The sequence below is a fragment of the Natrix helvetica genome (assembly GCF_964273705.1).
Source record: "Natrix helvetica genome assembly, chromosome: 1".
In the NCBI taxonomy this organism is placed as follows: domain Eukaryota; kingdom Metazoa; phylum Chordata; class Lepidosauria; order Squamata; family Natricidae; genus Natrix; species Natrix helvetica.
This window is the reverse complement of record NC_138548.1, coordinates 311223282-311251206: the sequence shown is the minus strand read 5'-3', so window position 1 is coordinate 311251206 and position 27925 is coordinate 311223282. Positions and strand designations below refer to the sequence as shown.

Here is a 27925-nt window from a genome sequence, read left to right as displayed (position 1 = left end):
AAAAGTTAAGGCCCACCATCTGTTTGCTCAACTCTTTCCCCACCTGGTTAACTAATTAGTCACACTGGAATCACTCATGGTTACCAGAAATGATTAATGACTTCTTCAGCAAGGAAAGTCTTGCCACTTACTTAAAAAAGAAAGTTATGTGACCTTTACTGAAAAGCCCTCTTTTTGTACCTCAAAGAGTTTTGTAATTATAAGGCAGGCTCTAATATTCCAGTTTCTCAATAAGATGGTTGAGAAAATGATAACCTTCCAGTTCAAGGTGGATAATGAAAGTGATTAGCCCGCGAATGAGGTACATTGGGAATTAGGTGAGGAGAAATACAACATTGGTATGGAGGAATACAACATTGGTATGAGGAAGATAGGTAGCAGTCATTAGGAAAACATGAGTTTGGCCAAAAAAAAACCCAAGACAAGGTGAATCAAGCCTACCTTGATTCTCTTGGGTATAAGAGAGAATGAAATCAAAATTCTGTCAGGCTTTCTGTCACTTTTTATAAAAATAAAACAGACTTCCAGTAGTTCCTATTTCCTGACCTGGACTACTTTAAAGGGCTGCTATTTGCTATCCCTCAGACATTTCTTGGCACTTTTCAACACCTCTGATGGAGTTGGACATCATGAGAATTTGGGCCTTAGGGAAATTGTTTTGCACAGAGATTCCAGACTTTCTTGCCAGGTCTCACCAAAATAGTGGTGCTATGGTGTCCCAAAAAGCTCTATCATATCGTTTGGTTCAACATCTACCGGAAACCATCGGGTAGATTATTTGGAACTAATTTAGAACTTGGGAATAGAGTGCCATCACTATGCTTGTGCCACCCAGCTCTATTACTTCTTTTATTTAATCCCACATGAACAATCAACACCTTTCACTTGAGCTTGATAATGGGTAGGATGAAGGAGAACAAAATAAAATTAAATTCAGAGTGGTGCTGTTGGTAAGGAGAAAACTGGATTCGGAGATGGATGTGGGTGGATGTGGCTGCCCCATAAGAGCAGTTTTGCACGTTGGGACTTCTTGACTCTGGCTATCAAGATATACAAATGATGGCTGGATCAAAAAATCTATCTACAAAACTATAGCCAGCTAGGACCTCTCTTCTTGAGCCAGTTGGATTTAGTGACTTGGAGCTGTTTTCTCAGAGCAGTTCACAATATATACTAACACATCACAATATATACTAACGCAATATTTATATTATATATTTGGGTTGGGCGTGTTTACAGTAGGTTGATTCTTTACAATAAATGCATTTCATGTCTAGAGAAGGATGATATGTGTGGTCCCACTAATTATTTAGGCATAGTGGATGTAGGTGTAATTTTTCTTCATGGCCTTATTTTAATGTTGGATTTTTATTGCTTTTAATCCTCATTCCTCAGAAGCTACAACTGGTCCAGAATGCAGTGGTGCAAGCAGCAATGGGCAAGCCACACTATACCCATGGGTTCCCAATGCTTTATGAACCAAACTGGTTGATGACTGGCTTATATGTACAATTCAAAGTGTACGGCCTTCATGGCATAGGGCCTAGTTATTTGAGGGACCACCTGTCTCCAATAGTCTGTGCCTGTCCAGTAACATTGGACAGAATGGATATGCTCCAGGTGCCTTTGATTAAACAGGGCCATCTATCAGCTACCTTCCCTGCTGCAGCACCTGCCTTCTGAAACAGCTTTCCCCCTGAGATGCATATGGTTGTCACCCTGCTAATATTTTGAATGTCCTTGAAAACCTGGCTGTTCTCCTAGGTCTTGAGGTAGAATGGGTCAACTGAGCCCAATGTTGGTTATATTTTGTTTGCTTGTATGCTTTTTTTTCTAATTTTTTTTCTTTTCTTTTTTCTTTTTGCTTTTTGAAAGTTTAAGCTGCCCATTATTATCTGGAGTCTAAATTTAAATTTAATAAAATAGATTAATAAAAAGAGAAGCACTAGAGTCAGACAGCATTTCCTCCTGTCCATTTTCTTCTCCTTTTATCAACCCAGTCCAAAAACCTTCATCTATGAGACCAGATCAGCAGTCATATTTTCAAACGGTTGCAATCTTAAGAATGTGTAATCTCAGGCTGATCATGTCCCTGTGAGCTAGAAATGTCTTTTGGGGAGAAAGAGTACTGTATATGTGTGTTTGGTGTGTGTGTGTGTGCCCAAAGGTACCCAGATATCCAAACTGTATTTTGCTGAAGCCTGAATGCATGCTGGTCAAAAGTATATCCATTTTAAACCTATTTCCACAGCAACTTACCTGAAAAAACTGCCCTGTGTTATCAAAGCATCTGGAAACAAGCATTTGCTTCTAAGCACTCCAAATTCTTCAACCCTACTATCCTGCCTCAATGATTTTAACAGAAAGAAGAGATTTGTTGTCCTTCATATTCTTTTCTCAGAAGCAAACAATACTTAATCAATTTAATCAGAAACAGGCTATTTAGAAAACACCCCACAAAGATGAAACCTAACGCTAGGAAGTAATTTTTCAAATTAGAGGGAAGAGATTGAAGTTTAAAAATTATATCATCAACACACACACACACACACACACCAAATACAAATATATTTCATCCTGATTCTGAGAACATCATCTATTTATCAAAGTGCAAAGCGTATTCTATTTGGAATACACTGAAGAGAGATTGGCCATAAATCCTTCACAAACTGGATTAGGAAATTGTCTTCCCATTATTTGTCAATGCACTTATGCTTTGCTAGAGCTTCACTGATACAAAAGGATCATGACAGGGAATAGAGATGGGCAGGAGTTCTGCCTTTCATTTTTCTCCCCATGAAGAAATCTATCTAGCTTTTATCTTCTTTTCCCCAAAAAAGCCCAAAGGCTAAATGAGTTTATTTCTCTTGGGTGCAGATGTCAACACTCAAAAAGGAAGTTATTTTGGAAGGCGACAGATCCTGTTCCATCTATTTCAATCAACATTAATTTCCCCATTCTGCTGTACTTCCAATCGTAAGAGCTTGCCTTCATTTAACTAAGACATAAGCTTGTCCCTTGGAGAGACTTATTTCCCTGCTATATCATTAACTTCAGAACTAACAAATACATATATGGAAAATAATGGGCACATAAAGCTCTTGTCACTTATTTATTAATCAAATTTATACAGCCACCCATCTTATCAAAGGCCACTGGCGGGACACAACAATAAATAAAACAGCCAATATAAACAGAAAAATCTAAAAAAAAAATCACAGCAGTTAATAATAATAAAAACAAACATACTAACCCTGAGTGAAGGGAGGATAGAAGTGGCCGCCTCAGAAGTTGAGTCGACAAGACAATCAGCTCCGCTACTGGTTCCCTGGGAACCCCAGGCCTCTCAGTGTAACCAGGTGTTGATGGCCTTTTGAAAAATCAAAAGGGATGGGGCCAATCTAATTCCAGGGGGAAGGATGTTTCATAAGACAGGAGCCATAGCAGAGAAGGCTATCAGGAACAGATCCCTAGCCTCTGGTACTCTCAGCATGCCTACTCTGTGAGATCTAATGGGACCAGCTGATCTAACCGCGGAGAGATGGTCTCTGTCTCACCTTTTCTGCACTGAGTTTTTGGTTTAAATTTAGTTTACTTTAACATTAGTAACAACATATATGTAAGGCAGACTTTTCCAATCAGGTGCTCTCAGATGGGTTGAAATTATTGCATTCAGAATCCCCTCTCAGTCAGCCATACAACAGTTATCCCAATGAAGATTTGATCATCAGTAAAATTCTTCACATTTAACTAAGGCTTGGAGAGTATTGGCAGAAGAGAATGAGATAAAAAACAGTAGCATATTAAAATATTTTTTTTATTCCCGCAACACAGTCAATTCTTTAAATAGTGCATTGTGGTACAGTTGGATATCTTGACAAATTCCACCCCTAGAGATATTTAAAAATTAGTAAACAAAATTCTAGATCACCCCAGACTAGTCTAAGATAAAACAGCCATCTTGCAAAACTCATCTTCTGCAATAATCGAAACATAAGAAGATGTCATGGCTGCCATTAATTTTTGCCTGGTCTTAGACTGTAAGACAAAAGAAAACACTGTTCTCCATAAACTCACAAAACAGGTAGTCAGCAGGTGAACTTTTATGCTCCCAAAGAATCCAATGGAGTTCAAGTTATACAAAATTTATTAACACTCTAGTAGGGTAAAATGCAGCTTTTTACTCATTCTTTTTCCCTATTCATGATCGATATATAGAGTCAACAAGAAAAGAATACATCTTAACACCAGCCAAGTCATTGGTTCTGCATGCCTAGAGCAGGCTGGAGAAAACTTACAAATATGGCAAAGGCCTTACCTGGTAAAGGTCACCTTCTTCCTCTTGGATGTCTTTGTTAGGCAAACTGTGGTGTCGTTCATATCCAGTTCTGCAGACACCATTAGGTTGCCTAGCTAGGTCCAGATGGTGATCACTGGTGGATGGGGTCATTCCTTGAGTGGACGGTGAATGTCCTTTGCGGGAAACTGTTTCCTTTCGATGATGGATCAATTTTCTGATAACATAGCAAAGAATCACACTGAGAAAGTAAGTTTCAGGAATGTCCAATATATCGGCGATACAACGAGCTGAAATCTGTATATATAATGAGCATCTTTTTTTAAAAAAATCAAGGAATAAATCAAGATTTTTCCTTTACCTATATGAAGTAAGGTATAGGAAACTAAGAAGCTCCTTATAACCCCGATGAGGAAATTCAACTAAAAAAGATTAATGCTATAGGGATGGAGACAGTCTGGTCATTTTTCAAATGTTACTGGATTTAATCATAATCAGCATGGCTAATGGTGTGGTTGGATGAAAACTGGACTTTAAAAGTATTTATAGCTCACATATTCTTTTAGCTTTAGAGTACCACTTTTAGTTTAGATTACAGAGCATCTAGCTCCACTGTAAGCCATCGTGTTGTCAGTTTAGAGGATTTTTGAATTAGTGATATCATAATTTGAGTAGTCATCAGAGAAATTTGTTTACATCAAATGTGATTCTCGAAAAGCTTCACATTCTTCTGCTGCTCTATCAATGCATCCTCTCTTTAACTTGACTTTTCCTGCAGTCCATTTTTTTCCCTTTTCTTTAGCCTTTAATCTCATTTATCTGTAACTTTCTCTGGTTTATTTCCAGCGTACTACTGCTTTCTTAGATTCATTCGTTCGTTCGTTCACTCACTCTATCAATCTAAATCTTGATATTTAATCATTCTGTTCCGCTTTTTCACTCTTTCAAATGATGCTATGCCTTCACAAACCTTGATACTAGTCTACAAATCAATATTCAATTCTTTGGAAACAAAGGCACTCCAAGGGGGAAACCAGATGTTAAAAAATAGAGAAATCGCCATACCATGTGACTTAAATAAAGTATTACATGGAGAAAAGGTGAATGAAAAAAGAGAGGCAGCTCTGTATCTCTTATATTACCTAACATGGTTCTAATTATGACAATGTAAGGTTTAATTGGGTTTTCTTTCAGATAACCATATTTTCATACTGTGCTGAATGTCCTTGTTTGTTTTACTTACTGAAGGACATCCCTTTGTTCCAAGTTGTATTTTCCTCCATTCTTCATTGCCTCATTATGAATGGCTTCAATAGCTCTATCAATAGATTGCAGAACCACATCTTGTTCTAGCACCTAAGGAATACAACATATGCCACATTAAGCATATTCCTCTTCCCATCAAGGTTTATAAATAACAATATCGAATTGACAAATGTAGCCACCTACACAGGTAGCCTCTGAAATATGCCCAATCCTTTTGTAGTTATAACCCACAGTATTCATTTATAACAAAATCCATTTCCGTTTACTACTTGATAAAGGTATTTGTTGGAAATTCTTTTGAATGAACCGGGTGGTATACAAAATGGCTTTTGTCTGTGTAAGATTTATTGGTAGAATAGAAAAAAACATTTGTTCTGACAGCAGTGGAATATATATCACAGTTCTACTCACGCATCCTAGGCCCTGGAGTCCCTGCAATTCATTATATGAAGATCAATACCAAAACTTCAGAGGTACAAAGCAGCTCTTCGGATCAATTTCACATTCAAATTGCCATAGTGACTCTTCTACATTCATTGTAAGATAGGTGATAATTTTACATTTACCGTATCTTTTGTTGCTACCACTGCTCATTTTTGGAAAAACCAAAAGACTAGATTCCATCAATATCCTACAAATGAAAAAAATCTAGCAGCTAGAATTGTACATACTGTATTTACCTTCAGGCACTGGAGAGTGTAATAACTATTCTCCAACGTAAGCCATTCAGCTAATGTAAAGTTTATGCAACACATGTCATACAAAATTATTATTTACACTCCAAATTTATGTTGAAATAATAAACAGTAATTATTCTTTGTATTGCCTTCAAGTAATATTGTAAATCTTAATCGCTGAACTTCCTGAGGTCACCCAGCCATAGCCTATCATCAGCCTTTCAAAGTTTGGTTTCACCTAGAAAGGTTCAATCCCCACAATTTCTAGACAGTGGGGTTTCATAAGAGTTACAGTTCAGTATATTTTGAAGTGAATTAACGTCAGTCCTGTATACTCTCTCAGGCTAACTAAATGTTACTGCTTTGAACTTAAAGATATGGTTGAAAGGAAACAATGAACAATAAACAATATTTGAAAGAAATTATCTAAAACAACTTTCATGGAAAACATACAAATAAAATATTATTGATATGTCATTTTATCTTAAAAAAAACACCTTTTCATACTGCTTGTAAATCATCTTTCAACACCATAATGAGGTACCATAATTGTTCCATGAAGACCAAGATCAATATTATATGCATCATTCTCCAAAACAATATGTATGTTTATCAGCCAAAATAAACAATCAATATTCAAAATATCTGTGTGAGCGATTGTTTCATATAGGCTTCCCTTGTTCTCCTACAATCTCACCTGTATTTAATTCATTCATTAAATATTTCAACTTAAATTTCCTTGAGCTGTGTTTCTGTGACACATTGCAGAACAATATGCACACAAAGTACTTCCAAAGCTATTATTATCAGATTAACACAGTGCATCTTTTTAAAAGATATTATCCTTTTTCTTATAATTTAATTAACACTAGACAACTCTGCAACATGTTGGGTCATCTTTTGACAGAAATATAGTGCAGTCTGATGTGACCAGAATCTTCTATCTCAATTAAATTCTCATTGTGTTTATTTGTTTGTATTCTCACATTAATCCAAATGGTGTATTATATTACAATAATTTTTGAATCAAAGTACCTAAAATCCACTAAGTTAAAGAATGTATAAACATGTAGGAGCCATCACTTCATTGGCATTGAAATTTTTATAATGTTCTGGCAAGCTGTATTTGCAAAATTGTGGCAAATGCAGCATCTCTGTAGTCCCATATCATGATTTCCAATGTTCCCTGCAGCTTCCTAAAAGCAAAGTCAATGAGGAAGCCAGCAGGAAGTCAGAAGTCACTCCCATTGCTTTTTTGCCTGCCTGTGGTCGTTCGGTTGATCTGCTTAGGTAAGTAAATATTGTCCTATTATTGAAGTTTGCCACTACAATTATTTTTTTATACACTCTTCTTAGATGATCACAGGACCATCCAGCTTTGGGGTAAAAACAATATGGTCACTGTAAAATTTAATGTTTATTCTGGTCACATCAAACTGCACTGTGTTTCCCTCAAATGATGACCAAACAGGTCTCAGGGTTATCTACTTCAACTTAATACTGGCGTATTGGAAATGTGAAGGTGGCCAGCAGTTGATAATATGAGTTGACATGACTTTCACTGAATTCAGAGATACCTTATTCACATGCATTTATTATATATTAGTTATCTTTTTTTTACAGGCCAGCATAGGTGAAATTGCAGAAATGAATCAATTTTGAACTTCCCTGACAAAACATAGTAAGAGCAAACAAAATTATTTTGTCCCTAAATCTCCACATTTAGACTTTTGCTTTAGACTATCACCAAGAAAATGAGATTCATTTTCTGGCACCCAGTTTGTCTTTATAATATTGATACCTTTTCAATAAAATCCACAGAATGTATACACAAGCATTAAAGATGCTCCTCAAAGTTTCTGAACAAAGTATCTTCATCCTTTCTAAATAAAATCCTCCTTCTTCTTGCAGTCATTGCTCACAGTCTTCAGGCTACAGATGATTCAGATTTTGATACGGTTCAAGAAAATACTGTATTTTCCTGAAGGGAAGATTTCCCCTCTCCCCATTATCTTTTAAATGGAAAAAAAATGTCCCAGATTTGCTGACCATATAGTAAACAAGGCAGAGGCAACTCAACCTAAATTAAGGCTGTCTTGCTTCAACACACATATGCTATTTATCAATAGCAAAATCTTTTCTACAACCCAACCCCTAACCATTTTCTGTTTTTTTTATTCCCTCCCTCCTGTCAATACACATTTTAAAAAATCACTCCTGCAAAGTACTTCTCTAAATGCCATTCTTCAAAACACCATGGTTGTTTAAATGCCAGTCACATCAAAGAACTTGTTCAGCAGTCTAGAATAATCATATCTTTCAGAAAAGCATTATTCTAGACAAATGGGATCTTATGGGCTGTGCTGACAGAACCAAAGATGGATGCAGGCATGTGCTCTGCATGTAATTTACATATTTAAGGCAATGGCTCTATTACAGATATGACAATTTCCTGAAAAAAATTTACCTTTCAAACCAAGCTTTTCCTTTCCTTTGGGAAGGAAGATAAAATACAATAATATTCCACTTCTTCCTTGTCTCTCCCAATTTAGAGGAAACAGCCCAGACCCAAAGCCATTTCATTTCAAAGGTCACGTAATGAATTAAAAGCAAGATGCTTCTTATATTGAGGAAAAGGCTTTGCAATAACGTGCCACACATGTCAAGAACAATTTGAATGTTTTCCCTGGGTAGCTAAGAAACAAAAACAGCAAGCAAATATCTGGATGGTTTGTTTTTTTTACCATGTCGTCCTGTGCAGACATAATATTTAACCATTATCTACTCTAAACTTGCTTTGCTGTTTTAACCCCAATTAAAATTTAAATCAAAGTGGCAACTGTTAAATGAAACATCCCATTTATTACACACCACCACACACAAAAAAGGGCTTTATCCTATTAAATGCCACTTCCTTCAGTGCTTCCAGTTAAAAGGTTCCAGAATTAGTCATCACTACAGCAGATCAAAACATTTGCCAAAATCACATTGGCCTGGTGGAAGTTTCACCCTTTTTATTTTTAATGCAAACCATGGTCCTTTGAATTCATGATTTCATATCCTTTTTGCTTTGATGTGCAGCATGAAAATGATTTAAACAGAAATATAGTATAGAAGTAATAGTCAAACAAATAGCAAACAGAATCCTTTTTAATGTGTAATTCCTAAGCATGTTACCGGTATTCAGAGACAACATTTAAAGCCAAGGAAACTAGCAAACAATTGGTTTACTGCAACAGGTTTCTAAAACAAAAAGGATTTCCATTCTCCTAACTTGTATGAGAAAAAAGTTGATAAGAAATTAGTGGTACGCAGAGGGAGCCAGCACTTATCTTCATGCACGGAATTCTACTTCTTTCCTGTAGCCATCACCTCAATAGACAGGGCGTCAGTCACATTGTCCAATATGAAAGTGTATTCAGAAGAGAGAGTAAGAGTAATACACTCAAGATTCTTCTCTTATGGGGAAATATATCATTGCAGTGAACAATTATTAAACATTAATTAAAATTAATTGAAATATATTAGATGAAAATACCAAGCTGTTCCTACTCACTGCTACGATAAACTGGAGGCAGAAAATGCACAATGCTAACTTACAACGGACAACAGAACTTTCCCAATAAACTGGATTAAATATATTTGACTTTTCCTTTGATAGGTTGATGGTTCATTTATGTAGTTTACATTATTGGGTCTTATGAGAGCCAAACATGCATAACCCCTCAGTTATGGTAGTGAGGTCAGGTAGGTATTTTACCCTGCCAATCCTGACTGATAGTAAACATTTTTTTTCAAAAACTCTGCCTTGAAATAAATCTAGATAAATGGTAACATTCTGTCTTAGTGAGCTGTTTTCTTTCTGTGACTGTCTGGGTAAGACCAGGTAGAACCATATTGCCAATAGCAAGGATGACATTTTAGTTGAAAATTCACTTTTCAACTGATTATACATAAAACTGAAGCTGAAAGAAATGAGTAATACGACCTCCATTCAAACACAGAAATGCTTTTAAATCAAGATGATATAAATCAAAATCCCAACATGATTTCCATCAGCTCTTCTAAAAAAATGGATGCCTTACGTACTTCTCAAACAGCATATTTAACCAGGATACAGAAAAGCAATTTAAATATTATGTCAACACATCAGCCCCAGCTCCTGGAAGAATTAATCTTAGTAAATGGTAAATAGTAATAGCAAACCTTTTACTTAACTAAAACATTTATACTGTCTTCTACTCATGTTAACTAAGAGAAAATTATTCATTTGTTAGATTTACATTACTCCTTTCCTTCAGTATGTCTCAATACAGCTTACCATTTCATATAATGGAACAGCTTCTTTGAAACTTATTGAAAACTAGTATTCTGCACTGAAATTAAATCAGATTATTTATATAAAGCCTCTTGCAGCTTCCTTATAAAGCCACACTTTCTTTTTTCTACTCCATCGTTGCATGCAAATTAAGAGTATGTATGAATACACAGTAAGCAGAACCCTATATTATTTTTCATTTTTAGCAGAAAGAGGAAGGATGCAAAAGGCCACACTCGCAGAAAAGATTTCTTTGCAGAACTGTGGTATTTGCCCTAGATTCTTAGATACATGCATGGGCTTGACAGGAAAGGAAATGAGAGGAAGAATAAAATGTCCTCACTCCCAAGATGAAACTTGGTTCATTGCTTGATCGATGGCCAACATCAACACATAGTTATGAAAGAAAAGCTGCCTGCCATCACACAATCCCCTGTCAGCAACCAAAATGACCAGCTGCAAAGAGGCAGGCATTGGAGAGAAAAAGATCAATGAAACCAGCGGTAAGGCTGGGTATTTATGAAGACTCCTGCATGAAGAAAGAAGCAAAATATCATTTGCAAGTTATGAGGTACATAGGTAAATCTGTGTGTATTTTAATAAAACACGAATGATGGAAAGGCACCTCTTTGTCACTCGGGACAAACACAAAAGAAAGTGCCACTAGTTACATTTTTTCCCTGCTAGATGTGAGGAAAATGTACAAAGAGAATAGTAAACTAGAGATCCAAATCCCAAGTATTCTCTTAGCAGCAAGTGGAAGAGAATTGAAGGGCTCAACAGAGCAGTCTGCACGTCTCCCTACAAAGCTGTCATTGTAAAATGTAAAATATCAGCACAAACTTTAAAGAAACCTTGAGATGTTTTCTGAATGCATTTCATTCTGATCTAAAGGGCATGGCTTTGTCTTCTACTCTAAGACACGACTATGTTAACTACAGAAATTTGTGGGGTTATTCCCTAAAATGGATATTATTCTGGGACTATCGTGTTCTGACAAAAATGGATGCAAGCGAATTATTCTTAAAAGTAATTTCAAAATGCATTTAGAAGTAAATTTTAAATCACAATCACCATGGGTCTGTAGTAAGAGATTTGGGGTATCATTTTTTTTTTTTTTGCCCTAAGTGTGCAGAGAAGCATAACAGCTATTGCCGGGAGGTTTATTTGCAAAAAGTATGCATACTGGGGATGTTTTATACCAGACATAAGCCAAAACAGACTGTTTTATTTCAGGTGCAGATGGAAACATACTGAAGTTGTTCTGCATAATGCAAAATGTTCTCGTGTAGTTGCTTTGATCAGAAATTGTCTTATATTGCAGGAGGAATTTTATCTTCTGAATCTTCCTATCTGGTGTAATGGGGGAGGAGATTGGTCATTCTGTTATCTCTTGCTTGTCTGACTGTCTGCTAACCTATCTACCTATCTATCTGTTCTGAATGGATCAGCTCCAGAATTTTGGCAGTTTGCAACAACATTTATAAATAAAGTATCCATCATATGCAGGTGATCTCCAGGATATTCATAATTGGCAATGCGTAAAAACATTATTTTCTTCGCTAATAAACCAACCCTATGCATTTATTTATCTTCCTCTCAATACTGCATATGCACATGGGTATAAGCATATATTAGAGAACTGGAGCTAAAATGGTTACAGTGATATGGTATAACTTCTCATTTTAAATGTCTTTATCTCTGAAACACATGAATGAACCTCAAAAAGAAAATATGTCCTTTTGCAAAAAAAATAAGACACAGAAGCCACTTCCATAACTCAGCAGAAGACAGAAGCACTTCTTTTTATTAAATACCAAGTTAGCATATTTTTCTGTTTTTTTTTAAACCTTGAAAAGTAATTTTATACTCATCCATTTTCCCATCCCATTTATTACATTATTGATTTTTTAAATCTATCCTCCTGAGTCCCATATTTCTCAAACAGGCCACTTATCCTTTCTTTGCAGTTAGTCCATATTTGAAAATACGTATGATTTGACTTCCGGGGAAGAAAAGTCGAACTGAAGAAGCGTAGCCGATGACTGTGCTGAATGAAGAACCAGTGATTAGGTTGACTCTTCATAATTCTTTTCCAGGCAAGAATTCAGAAATTGCTCACAAGGGATCTATACAATTTGCTCCTGGCAAGGAAAAAGCAATGCAAAACAACACCTTTTTCCAGTCACTTTTAGAAATTGCTTGCTAATGATTGTTCAACTATGAGGAAACTTTGGATCCACATGTTTTAGAACATGTGGGTGGAAATCCTTCAATTCTTAGCAAAAAAACCCAACAACCCCTTTTAAATACTGTACAAGTTTAAAGATGTTTAAAAAATTAGAATAAACAAGAAAAGGATGATTAGAATGCCGATTCTGGAAAGTTATAAGTGGACTAAGGGTCCAGATGGATTTGAAGTAAGAGTTTGGAATTAACTGTAAGAATTCTTCTTATGGGAAAGTGTTTTTATTTTGAAATGAAAGGATGAGACTTGGAAGATTGGACACTAGAACTAGAAAGAACTACAGATTATAATTAAAGGAGAACACCTAATTTTAACTTACTATTATGACCCACTTATGACCACAATTGGGCCCAGAATCTCAGTTGTCGGAAGTCGTTAAGTGCAATATTATATGACTGCTTCTCTCAATGACTGTAATCCTATGTAGCTCTCCCAATTGTGGTCATTAACTAGCTGTGCAGGTTGTCAAACTGTACACTGAGAGAGGATCCAGGCCTCTCAGGCCTGATGGGGTGAGAGAAGTGCCTGAGCCCCTCACCAGAGGCCCAGGACCTCTCCCCACCTCATTTACACCCAGGTCCACATACCTTTGCATTGTTCTATAGCTGCTGACTACAAAAGACCACCTGGTCCACTATGCAAGTGGGCCCAATTCTCATGATGGCTCATATTCCTTCTTCAAATCATGCAATTTGGAGAAGGGCCTTCCAAACGACTGCAAGAACAATTGGTGTTCGCTAGCATTTTCACCAAATTTGAGGTCCTTTCCTTCAGCACAAGGAATTTCCCCTCTGGAGAAATTTGAAAAATCTAAGCTTTTCACAAGACTGGCATTTGGGGAGGGGAAAATGGTAGTGAATGCCAGACTTGTGAAAAGATCAGAAAGCTGGCATTTGCTAGCATTTTCACCAGATTTGAGACTGTTCCTCCAGCATGTGGAAGGATGTCTCTTCCCTGCACAGAGAGAAGGGGAAATCTTACAGCGCTGGGACAATAGATCTCAAATCCTCCATCTCTTCCATTTGCAACCTTCCCATCTATTGATGTTCCAGGGAAACTGGCAGGGAAGACTGCAAATAATGATCACATGATGGTCTACCGATAGCAATATATAGCAAGCAGTAACTTTGGATATATTCAAACATAGATGTTTGACTAACCAAAACATTGCATCAGTCTTTCACACCATCTAGGCCAGCGGTTCTCAAATAGTGGGGCGCGCCCCCCTGGGGGGGCGCGAGGCTCCATAAAGGGGGGCGCGAAGGCTCCCTTTCCATCTGGGTGCCACGGCGGCGAAGGCGTGGGCGAGGCATATTATATCCCGCCTGGAAGTGGCAGCACTTCGGACTGTGGATTTTCATTGGAGCCGCGGGCTGGAGCTGTGCAAGAAGCCTGCTCGGGCAGGGGTGGGAGGGAGGGAAGCATGGGACCGCCCGTCTTCGCCACCGCGTAGCTCGCCTCCCCGCCAGCAGCTCCACCGCCAGCATTCCATCTGGAAGCGGAAGCGCAACAGCCGCTGTTGGGGAAGGGACAAAGGGGCGGCGGTCGCCCGATCTTGCCACCGCCACCCCTTCGCCCCTGGTAATGGCGACTGTTGTGCTGCTGCTTCCAGCTGGGATGCTGGAGGAGCTGTTGGCAGGGAGGGAGGGGAGGAGGGGAGGAGGGAGTAAGGATAGACAAGCAAGAGGGAAAGAAAGCAGGAGGGCAGAAGGGAGGTGGAAAGAAGGAAAGAAAAGCAGACACGCCGGAGGGAAAGAGGAAAGAAGGCAAGCAGGCAGGAAGGAGGCAGAAGGAAGGAGGGAAGAATGGAACTGGAAGGGAGGCAGGGAAGGAGGGAGGGAGAAAGGAAGGATAGGAGGATAGGGAAAGAGGAAAGAAGGCAGGCAGGCAGAAGGGAGGGAGGTGCAAGGAAGGAAGGAAGCATAGATAAGCAGGAGGGAAAGAAGGCAGGCAGGCAGGAGGAAAGAGGAAGGAGGGAACTGGAAGGGAGGCAGGGAAGGAGGGAGGGAGAAAGGAAGGATAGGAGGATAGGGAAAGAGGAAAGAAGGCAGGCAGGCAGAAGGGAGGGAGGTGCAAGGAAGGAAGGAAGCATAGATAAGCAGGAGGGAAAGAAGGCAGGCAGGCAGGGGGAAAGAGGCAGGAGGGAACTGGAAGGGAGGCAGGAAGGAAGGGAAGGAGGAAGGGAGGGTGGAAGGAAGGATAGACAAGTAAGAGGGAAAGAGGAAAGAAAGCATGTGACTACGGTGGGAGACGAGGAAAGACCGGTGTGCTATGATACTAGACAAATGATACTATTTACAGTCGCCCGGGGGGGGGGGAATGTTTTCTTCTTCCTATGGGGGGCATGACAGAAAATAATTGAGAAGCACTGATCTAGGCACATGTGTTTATGCAAATATTTCACAAAAACTAAACATCTGCAGTTCAATTGTATATGTAGCATATTTAAGGTTCTGTACCTGCAGACTTTGGTTCTAAAGAACTAAAATAAGCGATCAGATACATCTTCACAATAAATTTATACAAATCCTCAGAGTGTTGACCCATTATTCCAGTCCCTCTTATTTTTAGCAATCCACATTTGTATGAAGACTGCACTACAAACATATGCCCTAGTTGCTCTGGTAGAGAAGGAGACAGAAAAAGGCAAGGATACAGGTAATTGAGAGAAGAGATAAATATAGTCTAGCCAACGACATCCAGCTTCTCAGTGATACTCTCCATAAAATACACATAATAAAGAAACAGACAGAGAGAGCAAAAACTGTTTACTCCAATGACAAATAAAGAAAAACATATGGGGAAAAATGAACGTTTTCACAAAGAACACAGCCAAAAGGATAAATACGTTCCACTCACTCACATAACATTGCTCTTGTGTCTTCCCTGATAAACATCTTACACCATTTGTTTAAAACAGGGAAGAAAAAGGAATGTTTGCATCATGAACAATGGCACCTTCAGTTCTCTTAGAAACTATTTTACAGTTCCATCTAGGACACAAACAAGAGAGGGGAAAAAAGAAACATCAAGAGATTGTAACTATTTAGGCAAAAGAAAAAGAAAAACCAACATTTCCTAACCGTGCTCAAGTCTTCCCCTACATGAAATACTCGATTTTACTTAATTGATTTTGCTTCCCCGCAAATCAACTTTCCCCCTTAAATAACGTGAAGAACTTTTCTTGCATCTATTTGGCAGGAGAGCCCATTAAAGCATGGAAGCAAGTCAAAAGATGTTTAGCACATTGTTATATAAAAAGAAGCCCTCTTCACAGCTGTGTAATAAGTGGTAGTAGCAAGCCTGGTGTGAACATAATTCACCAATATAATCCGATGATTCCTGAAAAGAAAAAGGGAGTCATATGGACTCAAGAAGGTAAGAATATGTGTCAACGGCGATTTAATTAAACCATGTCAGATAGAGAAGGGAACAAGACATGAATGAACATATTGAGTAACTGAGAAATAGGAGATTATTAGAGTTGGAAAGATATACGACTTGGCATTTGGGTGGCTATCTATCTATGGTATGATAAAGATTAATGTAGATTTTAATAATCACTTCATTAGGCCGCAATACTGAATTTGAAATAGGTATAAAGCAAGATTGACTCCCAAGATTCCTTTATGGTTGTCACCCGAAAAAGCTTTTTTAGAAAAGAAATGATAGTTACACAAACTTGGTTGACCTATGCTGACTTAACAGTATTGACCATTTTTGAAGGAAAACCTAAATTGAAACCAATAAAAATCAAGAGAACAACTGGAAATGGAAGGTCATACTTGTCAATGATTTGGTCATGTTCAGTTGACAGAAAAGTTTAAATTGGACAAGAATTATTATGATTTTACAAATGAGAAGACTGACTTTGAATTGGATTGGACTAATGAGGAACATGTTATTGATAATATGTAGCAGCCACCCAGTGATAGTGAGATGGGTAGCATATAAATGTAATAAATAAAAATATTATACATTTATTGAAAATGAATATGGAAGATGAACAAATTAAAAACTGCATGATCAAATGGACCCAAATTTTTGGATGCAATATAGTGCTTTATTGATGGAAGATATAATCCTCAAAGAACCTTTAACGCAGGGGTGGGTACCGGTAATTAATTTTTAGAAGGAGTCACATGAAACACTAGTGACTTCCGGGTTGCCCGGAGGGTCATTTTAAGCATTCCGAAGGCTTCAGGGACCGTCCGCAGGCTTCCCTGACACCTTCGGAGCGCTTAAAACGACCCTCCGAGCAAACTGGAAGTCACTTTCGGGTTGCTCGGAGTGTCGTTTTAAGTGTTCCGAAGGCTTCAGGGACTGTCTGCAGGCTTCCCTGACGCCTTCGGAGCGCTTAAAACCACCCTCCGAGCAACCCGGAAGTCACTTCCGGTTTGCTCGGAGGGTGGTTTTAAGCGTTCCGAAGGCTTCAGGGAAGCCTCTGGACGGTCCCTGAAGCCTCCGGAGGGCCTCCGGGTGTTGAATAGGCAGAAAAAGCAGGGGGGTCTACACCGGGAGGGCGGGGGAAGCTCTTTTCGCCCTCCCCAGGCTCCTATAAAGCCTCTGGAGCCTGGGGAGGGTGAAAAAAGCATGTAAAAATGGGGGGGGGGTCGCGCGTTGTGCACACATGTGCACTGGGGGGGTCGCACGTTGCATTATGGGTGTGGCACACCCGCACACATCCCCCCTGCGCTCCCCCCACTTGTGGCACGCGAGCCAAAAATGGTTCGTCATCGCTGCACTAGGATATTGTGAAAAGTAAAACTAACATGAAGGCATGTAGGCAAATATGCACACACACAAATAATTTTTTAAAAAATGGCAGTCACTTTCAAAATACGCAGCTATATTGTGTGCATGGCATACACTTATTTATATTTGATTTCTAATTTCTGATTGACCTCATACAGGCTAGAAAGGGCTGGATGTGGCCCAGGGGCTTTAAAATGCTTTAATAGAATTCTCTTTCTCAAGTGCTATATTTTTAAATAAAATATTGACAAGTATATTCTTATTTTCATTTTAATCTTATATCATAGGATGTCCTTGAGACATGACCGCAATGGTGCCTGCCCATTATGGTTAAATGCTGTGGGGATCATTACATGAAACATCTGACCTAATGATTCCCCCCATCCTTGGTCTCCCAATCCAATTAATTGTTAAATGAATTCTCGGATTAAGTGGAGCAGAGGGAGCCTCAGGGGTGAAGGAGGCCCTTGAGTGCCTGGCACAGGCACAGGCCCACCTGCTCTGGCCCTACCAAGGCCTTTCCCCATCCCACCCTGAGATGCCCTTTGCTCTGCTTTCTGCCAACTGGGTCTCCCCACAAACCTTTTACTATTTCCACCAGGTCCCCACAGGCTTTTTCCAACACCCACCAGGTCCCACCAGGCCTAAGGCCCAATTCCCACCCACCAGGTCAAATACAGCCTCCTCCGCACATTTTGAAGAGATCCAAGTTTAGCAGTTCGGACGAATGGCTGTTGCCAGCAGCCAGGTCATAAGTCGAGGATTTAGCACCAAGGCCTTTCAGAGCACTGGAATTGATTACTTTTTTGTGTGACCACTTATGCGGTTCTGGAAGTGGCTACCATTTTGTCCTGCTCACAAAATGGTGCCTGCATTGGGGTTGGAATGAAATGGCAGCCGCCAGACAAACTGCTTTGTTATGCTGTCTTAACAGGGCCTACACAGCACTGTAAACGTTTTCTGCAGCATTCAGAAGCTTCTGCAGCACTTGCAGACCTCATCAAGGCAGCAAAATGAAGCAGTTTGTCAGGAGGATGGCATCCCAAGAAGATGGGACAAAATGGCAGTTGCATTTGGGTTGCCTCTGCTCAGCCCAGGGACACGTGATCTGTCCTCCTTCCCCAATATGAAGTCCTGAGAGCTTCAAAAGATAAGTGCAATGGGTGTCGCACATGGCATGTGGGGCATGTGGGAAGAAGGGCCAAGCACTGCAAGGTCCCAGGAGGTGGGATGGGAGAGAGATGCAGGGGTGCTGCAGCTATTGTAATTTTGAAAGAGAGTCATGTGCAATGTTGGTGTTCTGTTGCACCTTTGAACATTTGTTAAATGACTTATTGTATTTTGAGAATTAGCTGCAATTATATCTGCAATAGCCTGCATATTGCCCACAATTTGGTAAAACCTATGTCTCAAAAGTAGTGTTTAAAACACTGTGTGCAACGTAATGGCTGAATCTGATGTTCCGTAGGAGCATCTTTCTTGCAAGGAGAATTCAAGGTTGTGATTGAGCCAGATTGATAGCAGCAGCTGCTCTATGACTTACTTTAGGTTTTAAGAGATTATGGTGGGAATGAGCACCCAGCTCCTTCTCTCCTAAGGAGAACAGGGCAGGTAAACACAAGCTCCACCTGCTGTCTTCAGGCTGGCTGGTGCCTCAAGATACTGGAGAACAGCTTTTCTTACTACACTTTGTATGAAAATTGTGTATAGATCCTGTGCTGGGATAGGGAAAAATACATATCAGCATCAACCCTCATTCTGACAACGTAGGTATCTCCCTCCAGAACAGCTTTATTACTTCTCCTGGAAGACCACATTTCAATTAATGCTAACCATTTCAACAAACGTTGAGGCAATCACATTCCTTTGAATGAATTCTGTTTCAACTGAGCCCAGGGAAGTTTTGCAATTCCCAATGCCATGATAGAATTGAAACATTTATAAAGTTTTTGTAAAACAATGAAACTGAGATACAAGTATTTAACTAACTTGCAAATATTCATTCAAAGATTTTTAGGACAGGACCCAAGGGAGCCAGAATTTAACTTAGATGTATTAATCTGCATGAATATTAGTCAAGTTTATAGTAATTCAGGCAGATGAAAAGTACTCAAGTTCTGAATGATCTGCCCTGTCTTTGCAATATGAAATAAATTATTCTGACATTGGCTCTTCCCCAGGCTGCATTAACGAGTTCTTCTTTCCATTTTTGAATCAGAAGGAAAATAAAATAACATTAATAAAACAACAACCACCACCACAGCAGTGGTGGGTTCCGGATCCTGTTGCAACTGGTACGGTGCAACGGGGCCGGGCATGCACCACATGAACACGTGCAGCATGCGCATGCGTACTTACCGCCCACGACGCTCCAGCTGCTCGGCAGAGCATCGCGCAGACGCTGTACGCTCTGTGCGCGGAAGCCCCGAACAGCTCAAATACAGGTAAGGAGCGTGGGCGGGCGGGCCCTCCAGAGAACCATACCAGAATGGTTCTTGGTGCTCCCAGCAAACAACAGTATGCCGTACCGGCGCTTACCAGTCGTATCCCACCACTGCACCACAGCCTACATTTAATACACCTCAGCATTAGGGTTGGACACTGTTGCTGTCCTCAAAAAATTTACTGTAAGGCAGGAGTGTCCTTACTGAGTTATATTAGGACAACGATGGTGAACCTTTTTTGGCTCGCTGCCATATGTGGGGAGAGTGCAGGGGGTTAGTGTGCGGGCGTGCCGCACCCATAATGCAATGCGTGACCCCCCCAGTGTGCATGCATGCACTACAGACACTCCCCTCATTTTTTGCATGCTTTTTTTGCCCTCCCCAGGCTCCAGAGGCTTTATAGGAGCCTGGGGAGGGCGAAAAGAGCCTCCCCCGCCCCCCCGGAGGCCCTCCGGAGGCTTGAGGGACCTTCAGGACGCTTCCCTGAAGCCTCCGGAGCAGTCAAAACGAACCACCGAGCAAACCGGAAGTGACTTCTGATTTGCTCGGAGGGTCGTTTTGAGCACTCCGAAGGCTTGAGGGACCTTCAGGACACTTCCCTGAAGCCTCCAGAGTAGTCAAAACAACCCTCCGAGCAAACCAGAAGTCCATTCCCAAACTACCGGTTTGCACGTGGGGCCGGTTTTTTGCACTCCGGAGGGCCTCCGGGGGGGGGGGGGGGAAGCGGGGGAGGCTCTTTTTGCATCCCCAGGCTCCTATAAAGGCTCTGGAGCCTGGGGAGGACGAAAAATGGCTTTAAAAAAGGGTGAACTCAGCTGGCCAGCGTGCACATGTGCGCTGGCCAGCTGACAGGGCAGCCCCTCATGTGCCCTGACAAATGGCTCCGCGTGCCACCTGTGGCTCACGTGCCATAGGTTTGCCATCACTGCACTAGGAGTTGAAGTCCACATGTCTTAAAGTTAGCAAGATTGGACACCCGTGGTGTAAAATATGTATGTATTTGAATTTTATCTCACCTTTATTATTTTTTAATAAATAACTCAAGATGGCAAACATATATAATAATCCTTCTTTCTCCTATTGTCTTCAACAACAATCCTATGAGATGGGATGGGCTGAGAGAGAGTGACTGGTCCCAGATCACTGAATTGTCTTTCATGCCTAAGGCAAGAGTAATGCTCACAGTACAGGTAGTCCTCGACTTATGACCACAACTGAGAGCAAAACTTCTATGGTTAAGTGAGACATTTGTTAAGTGAATTTTGCCTCATTTTGCAACTTTTCTTGCTTCAGTTGTTAAGGGAATCACTGCAGTTTATAAGCTAGTAACGCGGTTGTTTAAAGTGAATCTGGCTTCCCCATTGACTTTGCTTGTCATAAAGCCACAAAACATGATCATATGACCTTGGGACATAGCAACGGTCATACGTATGAACCAGTTGCCAAGCATCTGAATTTGGTTGACAGGGCAATGGGGATGCTGCAAAGTTCGTAACTGTGAAAAATGGTCGAAAGTCACTTTTTTTCAGTGTAACTTTGAAAGGCCACTAAATGAACTGTTGTAAGTAGAGGACTACCTGTAGTCTTCTGGTTTCTAGGCTAACACCTTAATCACTACATCAAATTAGGTAAAATGGCAACAGATGGTTGCTTCCCTGTGTCTACTGTCTCCTAAGAAAATGGAAGAGGAAATAGAATTGTGGCAAAAGAAGCACCTTTGTCCTAGGAAAAGGGAAAGTGTGAGAAAGAGACTCAGAATGACTCTGCCTTAACTATGCCAAGTATAAGTACAGTGGGGAAATTGCACTGAGAAGCTTTTGAGATGCTGTAGCATTATCCTACAATGGTAGCAGTGAAGAACCTTCAAGAAATCCAAGTGGTTCTTGTTTCCCAAATCTGAGAACCTTAAAATCTGCCTAAGTGATTGGCAGAATTGATCTGAATACAAAGCAAAGAAGGCCAGACTCTTTGTGCTGAGATATCTTTTTATTTTCTGTTCTGCCCCCTGCAGCCAGCACACATACACATTAAACAGCAGAATTCCTGCCTGACAACGCCTTTGAGTTCAATATTCCAGAATAAAGAGAAAAACAGCAGGTGTCCGGTTGACAGTCGAAGCCAAAATAGCCACAGAAATGCTAGTCCAAGTAGGTCTCAGCAGATCACTGCCCTTCACTGCCTTACCATGGTTCATTCCTCCACTGATCACAACGGAAGTTTCAGTTCCAAATTAGAATATCTAAATATGACTCTAGATAGGGGGATGAGATGGAAGCAACATCCTGAGGAATTGTCATTCAAAAACTACTACTATGTTGTTTAAAAGCTATAGCAAACAAAATATAAATCTGCTAGTTGCCTTATAGTCAAGAAGAGAGTCAAGAAGAGAGTTATTCCATGTTTCTTGTACCAAAATGGAAGTGTATGAATGATAATAATTCTAAGACATAAAATGAATAACAAATTAAAAAAATCATAAGTACATAAGTACTGGCTACTTCTCCAGTTGGAACAGAGAGAGGGACAGACAGACAGAGATCGCCTGGTTAAAAAGGAGGAGGCTTCACTGATCCGGAGCCCATCCAGGAAGACGAGGAATGTGAGGGGGATCTCTCCCCCCGCGGATGGAGCCTCCTCCTTCCAATTGGGGGGATCCATGCAGAGGATTTCTCCCCCACTCCCCAATTGGAGACGAGGTGGCTGTCAAATCAAGGCAGCACCCCCCGCAGAAGAAGGAACAGGAGAGGAGTTCGCGCCAGCCGCCGGCTGGCCAGAGGCCCACCCCCCCTGGCTGCTCTCTCCCTCCGGATCCGGAGAGATTTGGGGTTGGGGGTGGAAAACGCTAGATGGGACACAATCAAACTTGATGGCAGCGCACCGATCTCAGTAGCCAAAGCCTTTGAATCTGTTATATTCCTTTCCTCCCCGACATACGACCGGGGATTCCCTCTGTTGACAGCTAGCAACAGCCATGCCGTGCCTTAGCCAATCAGGCACGGCTTGGCTGAAGGCGCGGCTTGGCTGAAGGCGGGCTGTTCTGCTATCCTGATTGGTTTCTCTGCCTGACAGCTCTTCGTATAAATAGCTGTCAGGCAGAGGAACGAGTGATTCTCTCCTGTATTAGTTGTTGCTGTTATATTCAATAAAATTGTGTTGGACGTTCCTCAGCATGTCAAGCCTCATCTTTCCCCACTCTTCTTCAGAATCAAGTTTGATTGTGTCCCATCTAGCGTTCTCCACCCAGGAGATTTGGGGGTGGGGGTGGAGAACGCTAGATGGGACACAATCAAACTTGATGGCAGCGCACCGATCTCAGTAGCCAAAGCCTTTGAATCAAGTTTGATTGTGTCCCATCTAGCGTTCTCCACCCCAACCCCAAATCTCTCTGGATCCGCGATCGTGGTACCAGCATTTTGGATGGCAGCGCACCGATCTCAGGAGCCAAAGCCTTAAGGCACCTTTCGTTTGCAGGAGGAGGGCAGCTTAAAGCAGCGCCCCAGCAATGTGAGGAGCCGCTGCCACCGCCACCACCGCCTAAGCCCTCTCGGGAGCCCAGCCGAGCGGGAGCTCTGAAAGCAAAACGTCTCTCCTTTCCAGCCATCACGATCTCTGCAGCCCCCTCTTTGCCTGCCCCATTTTCAGATGACCCAGTGGCTACATTCGGCTTACAAGACGCACTCAGATTTTTACCCTCTTTTTTGGAGTAAAAAAGTTCGTCTTATAAGGCGAAAAATACGGTAACCAGTGGAAGGGTTTGCCTTCAGAAGTTGTAGGTGCTTCAACACTGGAGGTTTTTAAGAAGAGACTGGACAGCAACTTGTCTGAAATGGTACAAGGTTTCCTGCCTGAGCAGGAGGTTGGATTAGAAGACCTCCAAAGTCCTTCTTGCTCTATTCTGAATTTGAAAAAATATTGCAGGCCATGGCCATAATAGTACTTTTTTAAAGTAACTCTCCAAAGTAATATTTAGAAACACATTGCTTTTTATAACAGAGCTGAAATACAACCACAAAGATTAAATTAGTCCAGGCCTCATTTATAACTGTCCAAGTTGATGTCCATCATTACATTCTAGCAGCAAATGCAATTGCCTATAGCCCGAAGCTGCAAAAAATGGTGGCACGTGCAACCACTAGCTACCCCATAAACTTTCTAAAGCTCAGTTGGCTAGCAGAGAACACATCACTCATCTGTCTGCTAACAGCAGGAAGAAGTCAGTAATACCCAGCAAGGTCAGGGAAGGGAAGAAAAGTTTCATCTCTCTCCCTCTAGCAAGAATTGAAGGTTTCCTCTACTGATGTGTGTATTAACAAAGATTTTAAGAACATCCAACAACTGAGTGCTTTACATTTCAGAAAGTTTGTAAAATAAAGGAGAGAGGGAGGAAGGGAGGGAGAGAAAAAGAAATGAATATGCATTAAAAAGTACCATGCAAAAAGTCAAACCAAATATTACAGAGGCTCACCATCACTCTGCCCCAAACCTCAGAAGATAAATGCTTATCAGAATGTCACCAGAGTGGAAATCATACAGATCATTTTGTTTGCAGTTATGTGTAATTTGCAGGCACCAATATCTAGCCATTTTTCTTTACTTTGGGACACAATAACTGTTTCAGTCTTTGAGATTGGAAAGTTCATCTACTCCCGAGTCTCTATGGAGATTCGCAAACAATCAAGTCATGAAAGTATTTTTTCCAAAAGGCAACTGGGCTTTCTTTATTTCCTTTTAAAACATTTCACTTCTCATCCAAGAAGCTTCTAACAGCTTGTGCAGGTGTAATAATTAGAACTGAAGAAGCTTCTTGGATGAGAAGTAAAACATTTTCAAAGAAAAAAAAAACACCAAGAAATTTGCCTTTTGGATAAGGCACCTTTGGAAGAAGTCCTATACTTTCATCTAGCTTGATCTAGCTTCAGTGGATATGAAAATGGCACATTCATTTTCTTCTGATTATGCATATTTCTCCCTTTTTTCTATACAAAGTCCCAAATATTTTCATCATTTCTTCCCTGGTGTTATTCCAGTGCCTGAATGTTCTAATTGCCATTTTCTACCAATGGCACAATATAATTTCTGCAATACAGTGAATACACCTATGGTTCAAATTCCAAGCATGGTTGCATCCAAGATTTCTGAAACTATTTTCTAATCAGGAAAAGAACGTTGGTCCTTACCTGAATGTTTCTTTTCGGTAGACGAGAGGGAGAGGCGACTCCTGGGATAGTCTCATAGCCTGATTGGTCCAAAGACTGAGGGAAATCTCTTTTAACCTCCTCCTTTCCCTGTGGTTCCCAGTTCCTCGAAGTCGCATGACCAGAACATGCTGTCAAAAAAACAAACAACAAGGGAACAGCCTCCCCCTTGGCCCTCCCCCCGACTGACTACCACCTACGTCTTAACTGGGGAGGGATGTCGCCCCTCTCTCTCATCTACCAAAAAGGAATGTTCAGGTAAGGACCAACATTCTTTTTCCGGTAGACTCAAGGGAGGGGCAACTCCTCGAACGTACCCAAGCTCAGTCCCTGGGAGGGAAACTAGGATTCGGGGGGAGGGGTGGTCGCTACCTATTGTAGAACCCTACGCCCAAAGGACGCCTCGGCCAATGCAAAGGCATCCAATCGGTAGTGGTGGATAAACCGTGTCGGGGATGACCACGTGGCCGCCCAACAAATGTCTTTGAAAGGAGCCCTTGTGGCCCACGCCGCTGTAGTAGCGGCACTCCGTGTGGAGTGGGCCAAGATCCTCAAGGGGATAGGCCGGCCCGAGGACTCATAGGCCATAGAGATGGTCTGTCGTAACCACCTGCCAATGGTGGCAGAGGAAACTCTGGCCCCCAGGGAGCCAGGCTGGAATGAAATGGACCTTAGACCTATGGAAGGAAGACGTGCATCGGAGATAAATGCGCAAAGCGCAATGAACGTCCAGCCGGTGCCAAAGTCGCTCCCTCTCATGGGAGGGAGCTGGGCAGAAATTGGGAAGGATGACCTCCTGCACTCGGTGGAAGGGCAAATTGACCTTAGGGAGAAAGGTAGGGTCCAACCGCAGGACCACCCTATCCTGATGAAACTGACAGAGGTCGTCCTTAGATGACAGAGCCTGTAACTTGGAGATGCGCCTGGCAGAAGTCACAGCGACAAGGAATGCCACCTTGAGAGATAGGAATTTATGGTGAACAGTGCACAAGGGTTCAAAGGGAGTCCCCATCAAGGCTCTAAGAACGAGTGGTAGATCCCAAGTTGAGAACCTATGGACGGGGGAGGGGGCGTAAATTAGCGGCTCCCCTCAAAAACCTCTTGACCAGGGAATGGTGGGCTAGAGATGAATGAACAATGCCTGGTAGAACCGAGGCCAGGGCGGCTACCTGATGCCACAAGGTGTTGTGGGAGAGACCTCCGTCCAGACCCTTCTGGAGGAAGTCCAGAATTTGACCGACCGAAGCCTCAGTCGGACAAATCCTGAGTGGGCTGCACCACTTAACAAACGCCGCCCACGTGGAATTATATATCCAAGTGGTGGAAGAGTGTCTAGTCTCATAGCCTGATTGGTCCAAAGACTGAGGGAAATCTCTTTTAACCTCCTCCTTTCCCTGTGGTTCCCAGTTCCTCGATGGTTGCTGTAACTCAGGAGGACAAGTTGGCATTCCTCAGGAGGCTCCGCTCAAGTGCCAGGCGGTCAGGTGGAACCACCAGGGCTACGGGTGGACCAAGACCCCCTGGCACAGGGAGAGATCCTCCCAAGGAATCCTCCACGGGGGAGAGATGGAGAGCTGGACGAGGTCCGCAAACCAAGGCCGTCTGGGCCAGTGATGTGCCATCAGAACAATGTCTGCCCTCTCTACCACTACCTTCCTCAGTGTCCCTGGGAGCAGAGGGAGCAGGGGAAATGCGTACAAGAGGCCCGGAGGCCATTTGCTCCGGAGGGTGTCTGTTCCTTCTGCGGCTTGGGTTGGGAATCGAGAGAAGAATCTCGGGAGCTGGGCGTTCATCAGAGTCGCGAACAAGTCCACCAACAGGTTGCCCAACTTCTGACAAATCTTCTGGAAGAGTTCGGGTAGAATCTGCCACTCCCCATGGTCCACAGTCGTGCGGCTTAACCAATCGACCTGGTGGTTGGCGGTGCCCGAGATGTGCTCCAACACCACTGACACAAGATGTCTCTCTGCCCAGGAGCCAAGTTTCAGTGCCTCCAACCAAAGAGCTCTGGAATGAGTCCCCCCTTGATGGTTTATGTGGGCCTTTGTGGCCACATTGTCTGTCAACAGAAGTATGTGGTGGCCCTCTATTGAACAGTTGGAGGGCCAGCCTGGCGGCCTTCAGTTTCAGCCAGTTTATATTGTGGCGAAGGTCCGACTGGGTCCAACGGCCCTGTGCCATCTTGGGGCTCATGAGCGCTCCCCAACCGAACAGGCTTGCGTCTATAGTGATGGTCACTCGATCCGGCTTCCAGAACTCCGCATTGGAGAGCCAGGAACAGCCACCACCGCAGGGATAGACGCACATCCGCTAGTAGATGGATAAGTCACTGAGAGTTGCTCATGCTTTTCTGCTGGAACGGGATGAGGGCCCACTGCAGAGTCCGGGAATGAAGTCGTGCCCAGGGAACAATCCCTATGCACGACACCATCTTGCCCAATAGGTCAGGATGAAAACTGACTACCTTGCGCGTACCTGCCTTGCTAGGGTCTGAAGATTGACGAGCCGCTCTGAGGATAGTCAAACCGTGCCCTCCCTGGAGTCTATCACCGCCCCCAGGTGTAAGATCTTTGTAGAAGGCGAGAGATGACTTTTGGGGAAGTTGACAGAAAACCCCAGGGCCTTAGGGTCTGAATGGTGAGTTTGAGGTCGTGGAAGGCCTGGGCCTGAGAGTGGGCTTGCATGAGCACGTTGTCGAGGTAGCATTGTAGTCTCACCGGGATGG

The 27925-nt window shown here is 41.9% G+C and overlaps 1 protein-coding gene across 1 annotated transcript in view; it reads right to left on the bottom strand.

The window, feature by feature from the left end:
• The window catches only part of NCKIPSD (NCK interacting protein with SH3 domain), a 113437-nt gene that overhangs the window by 46129 nt on the left and 39383 nt on the right, over positions 1–27925 (bottom strand). The window contains exons 2-3 of the mRNA XM_081939876.1: positions 5541–5653; positions 4319–4514 (exon numbers count right to left, since the gene is read on the bottom strand). Coding sequence (XP_081796002.1) covers positions 4319–4514; positions 5541–5653 — 309 coding nt within the window. The remainder of the gene's footprint in view (positions 1–4318; positions 4515–5540; positions 5654–27925) is intronic.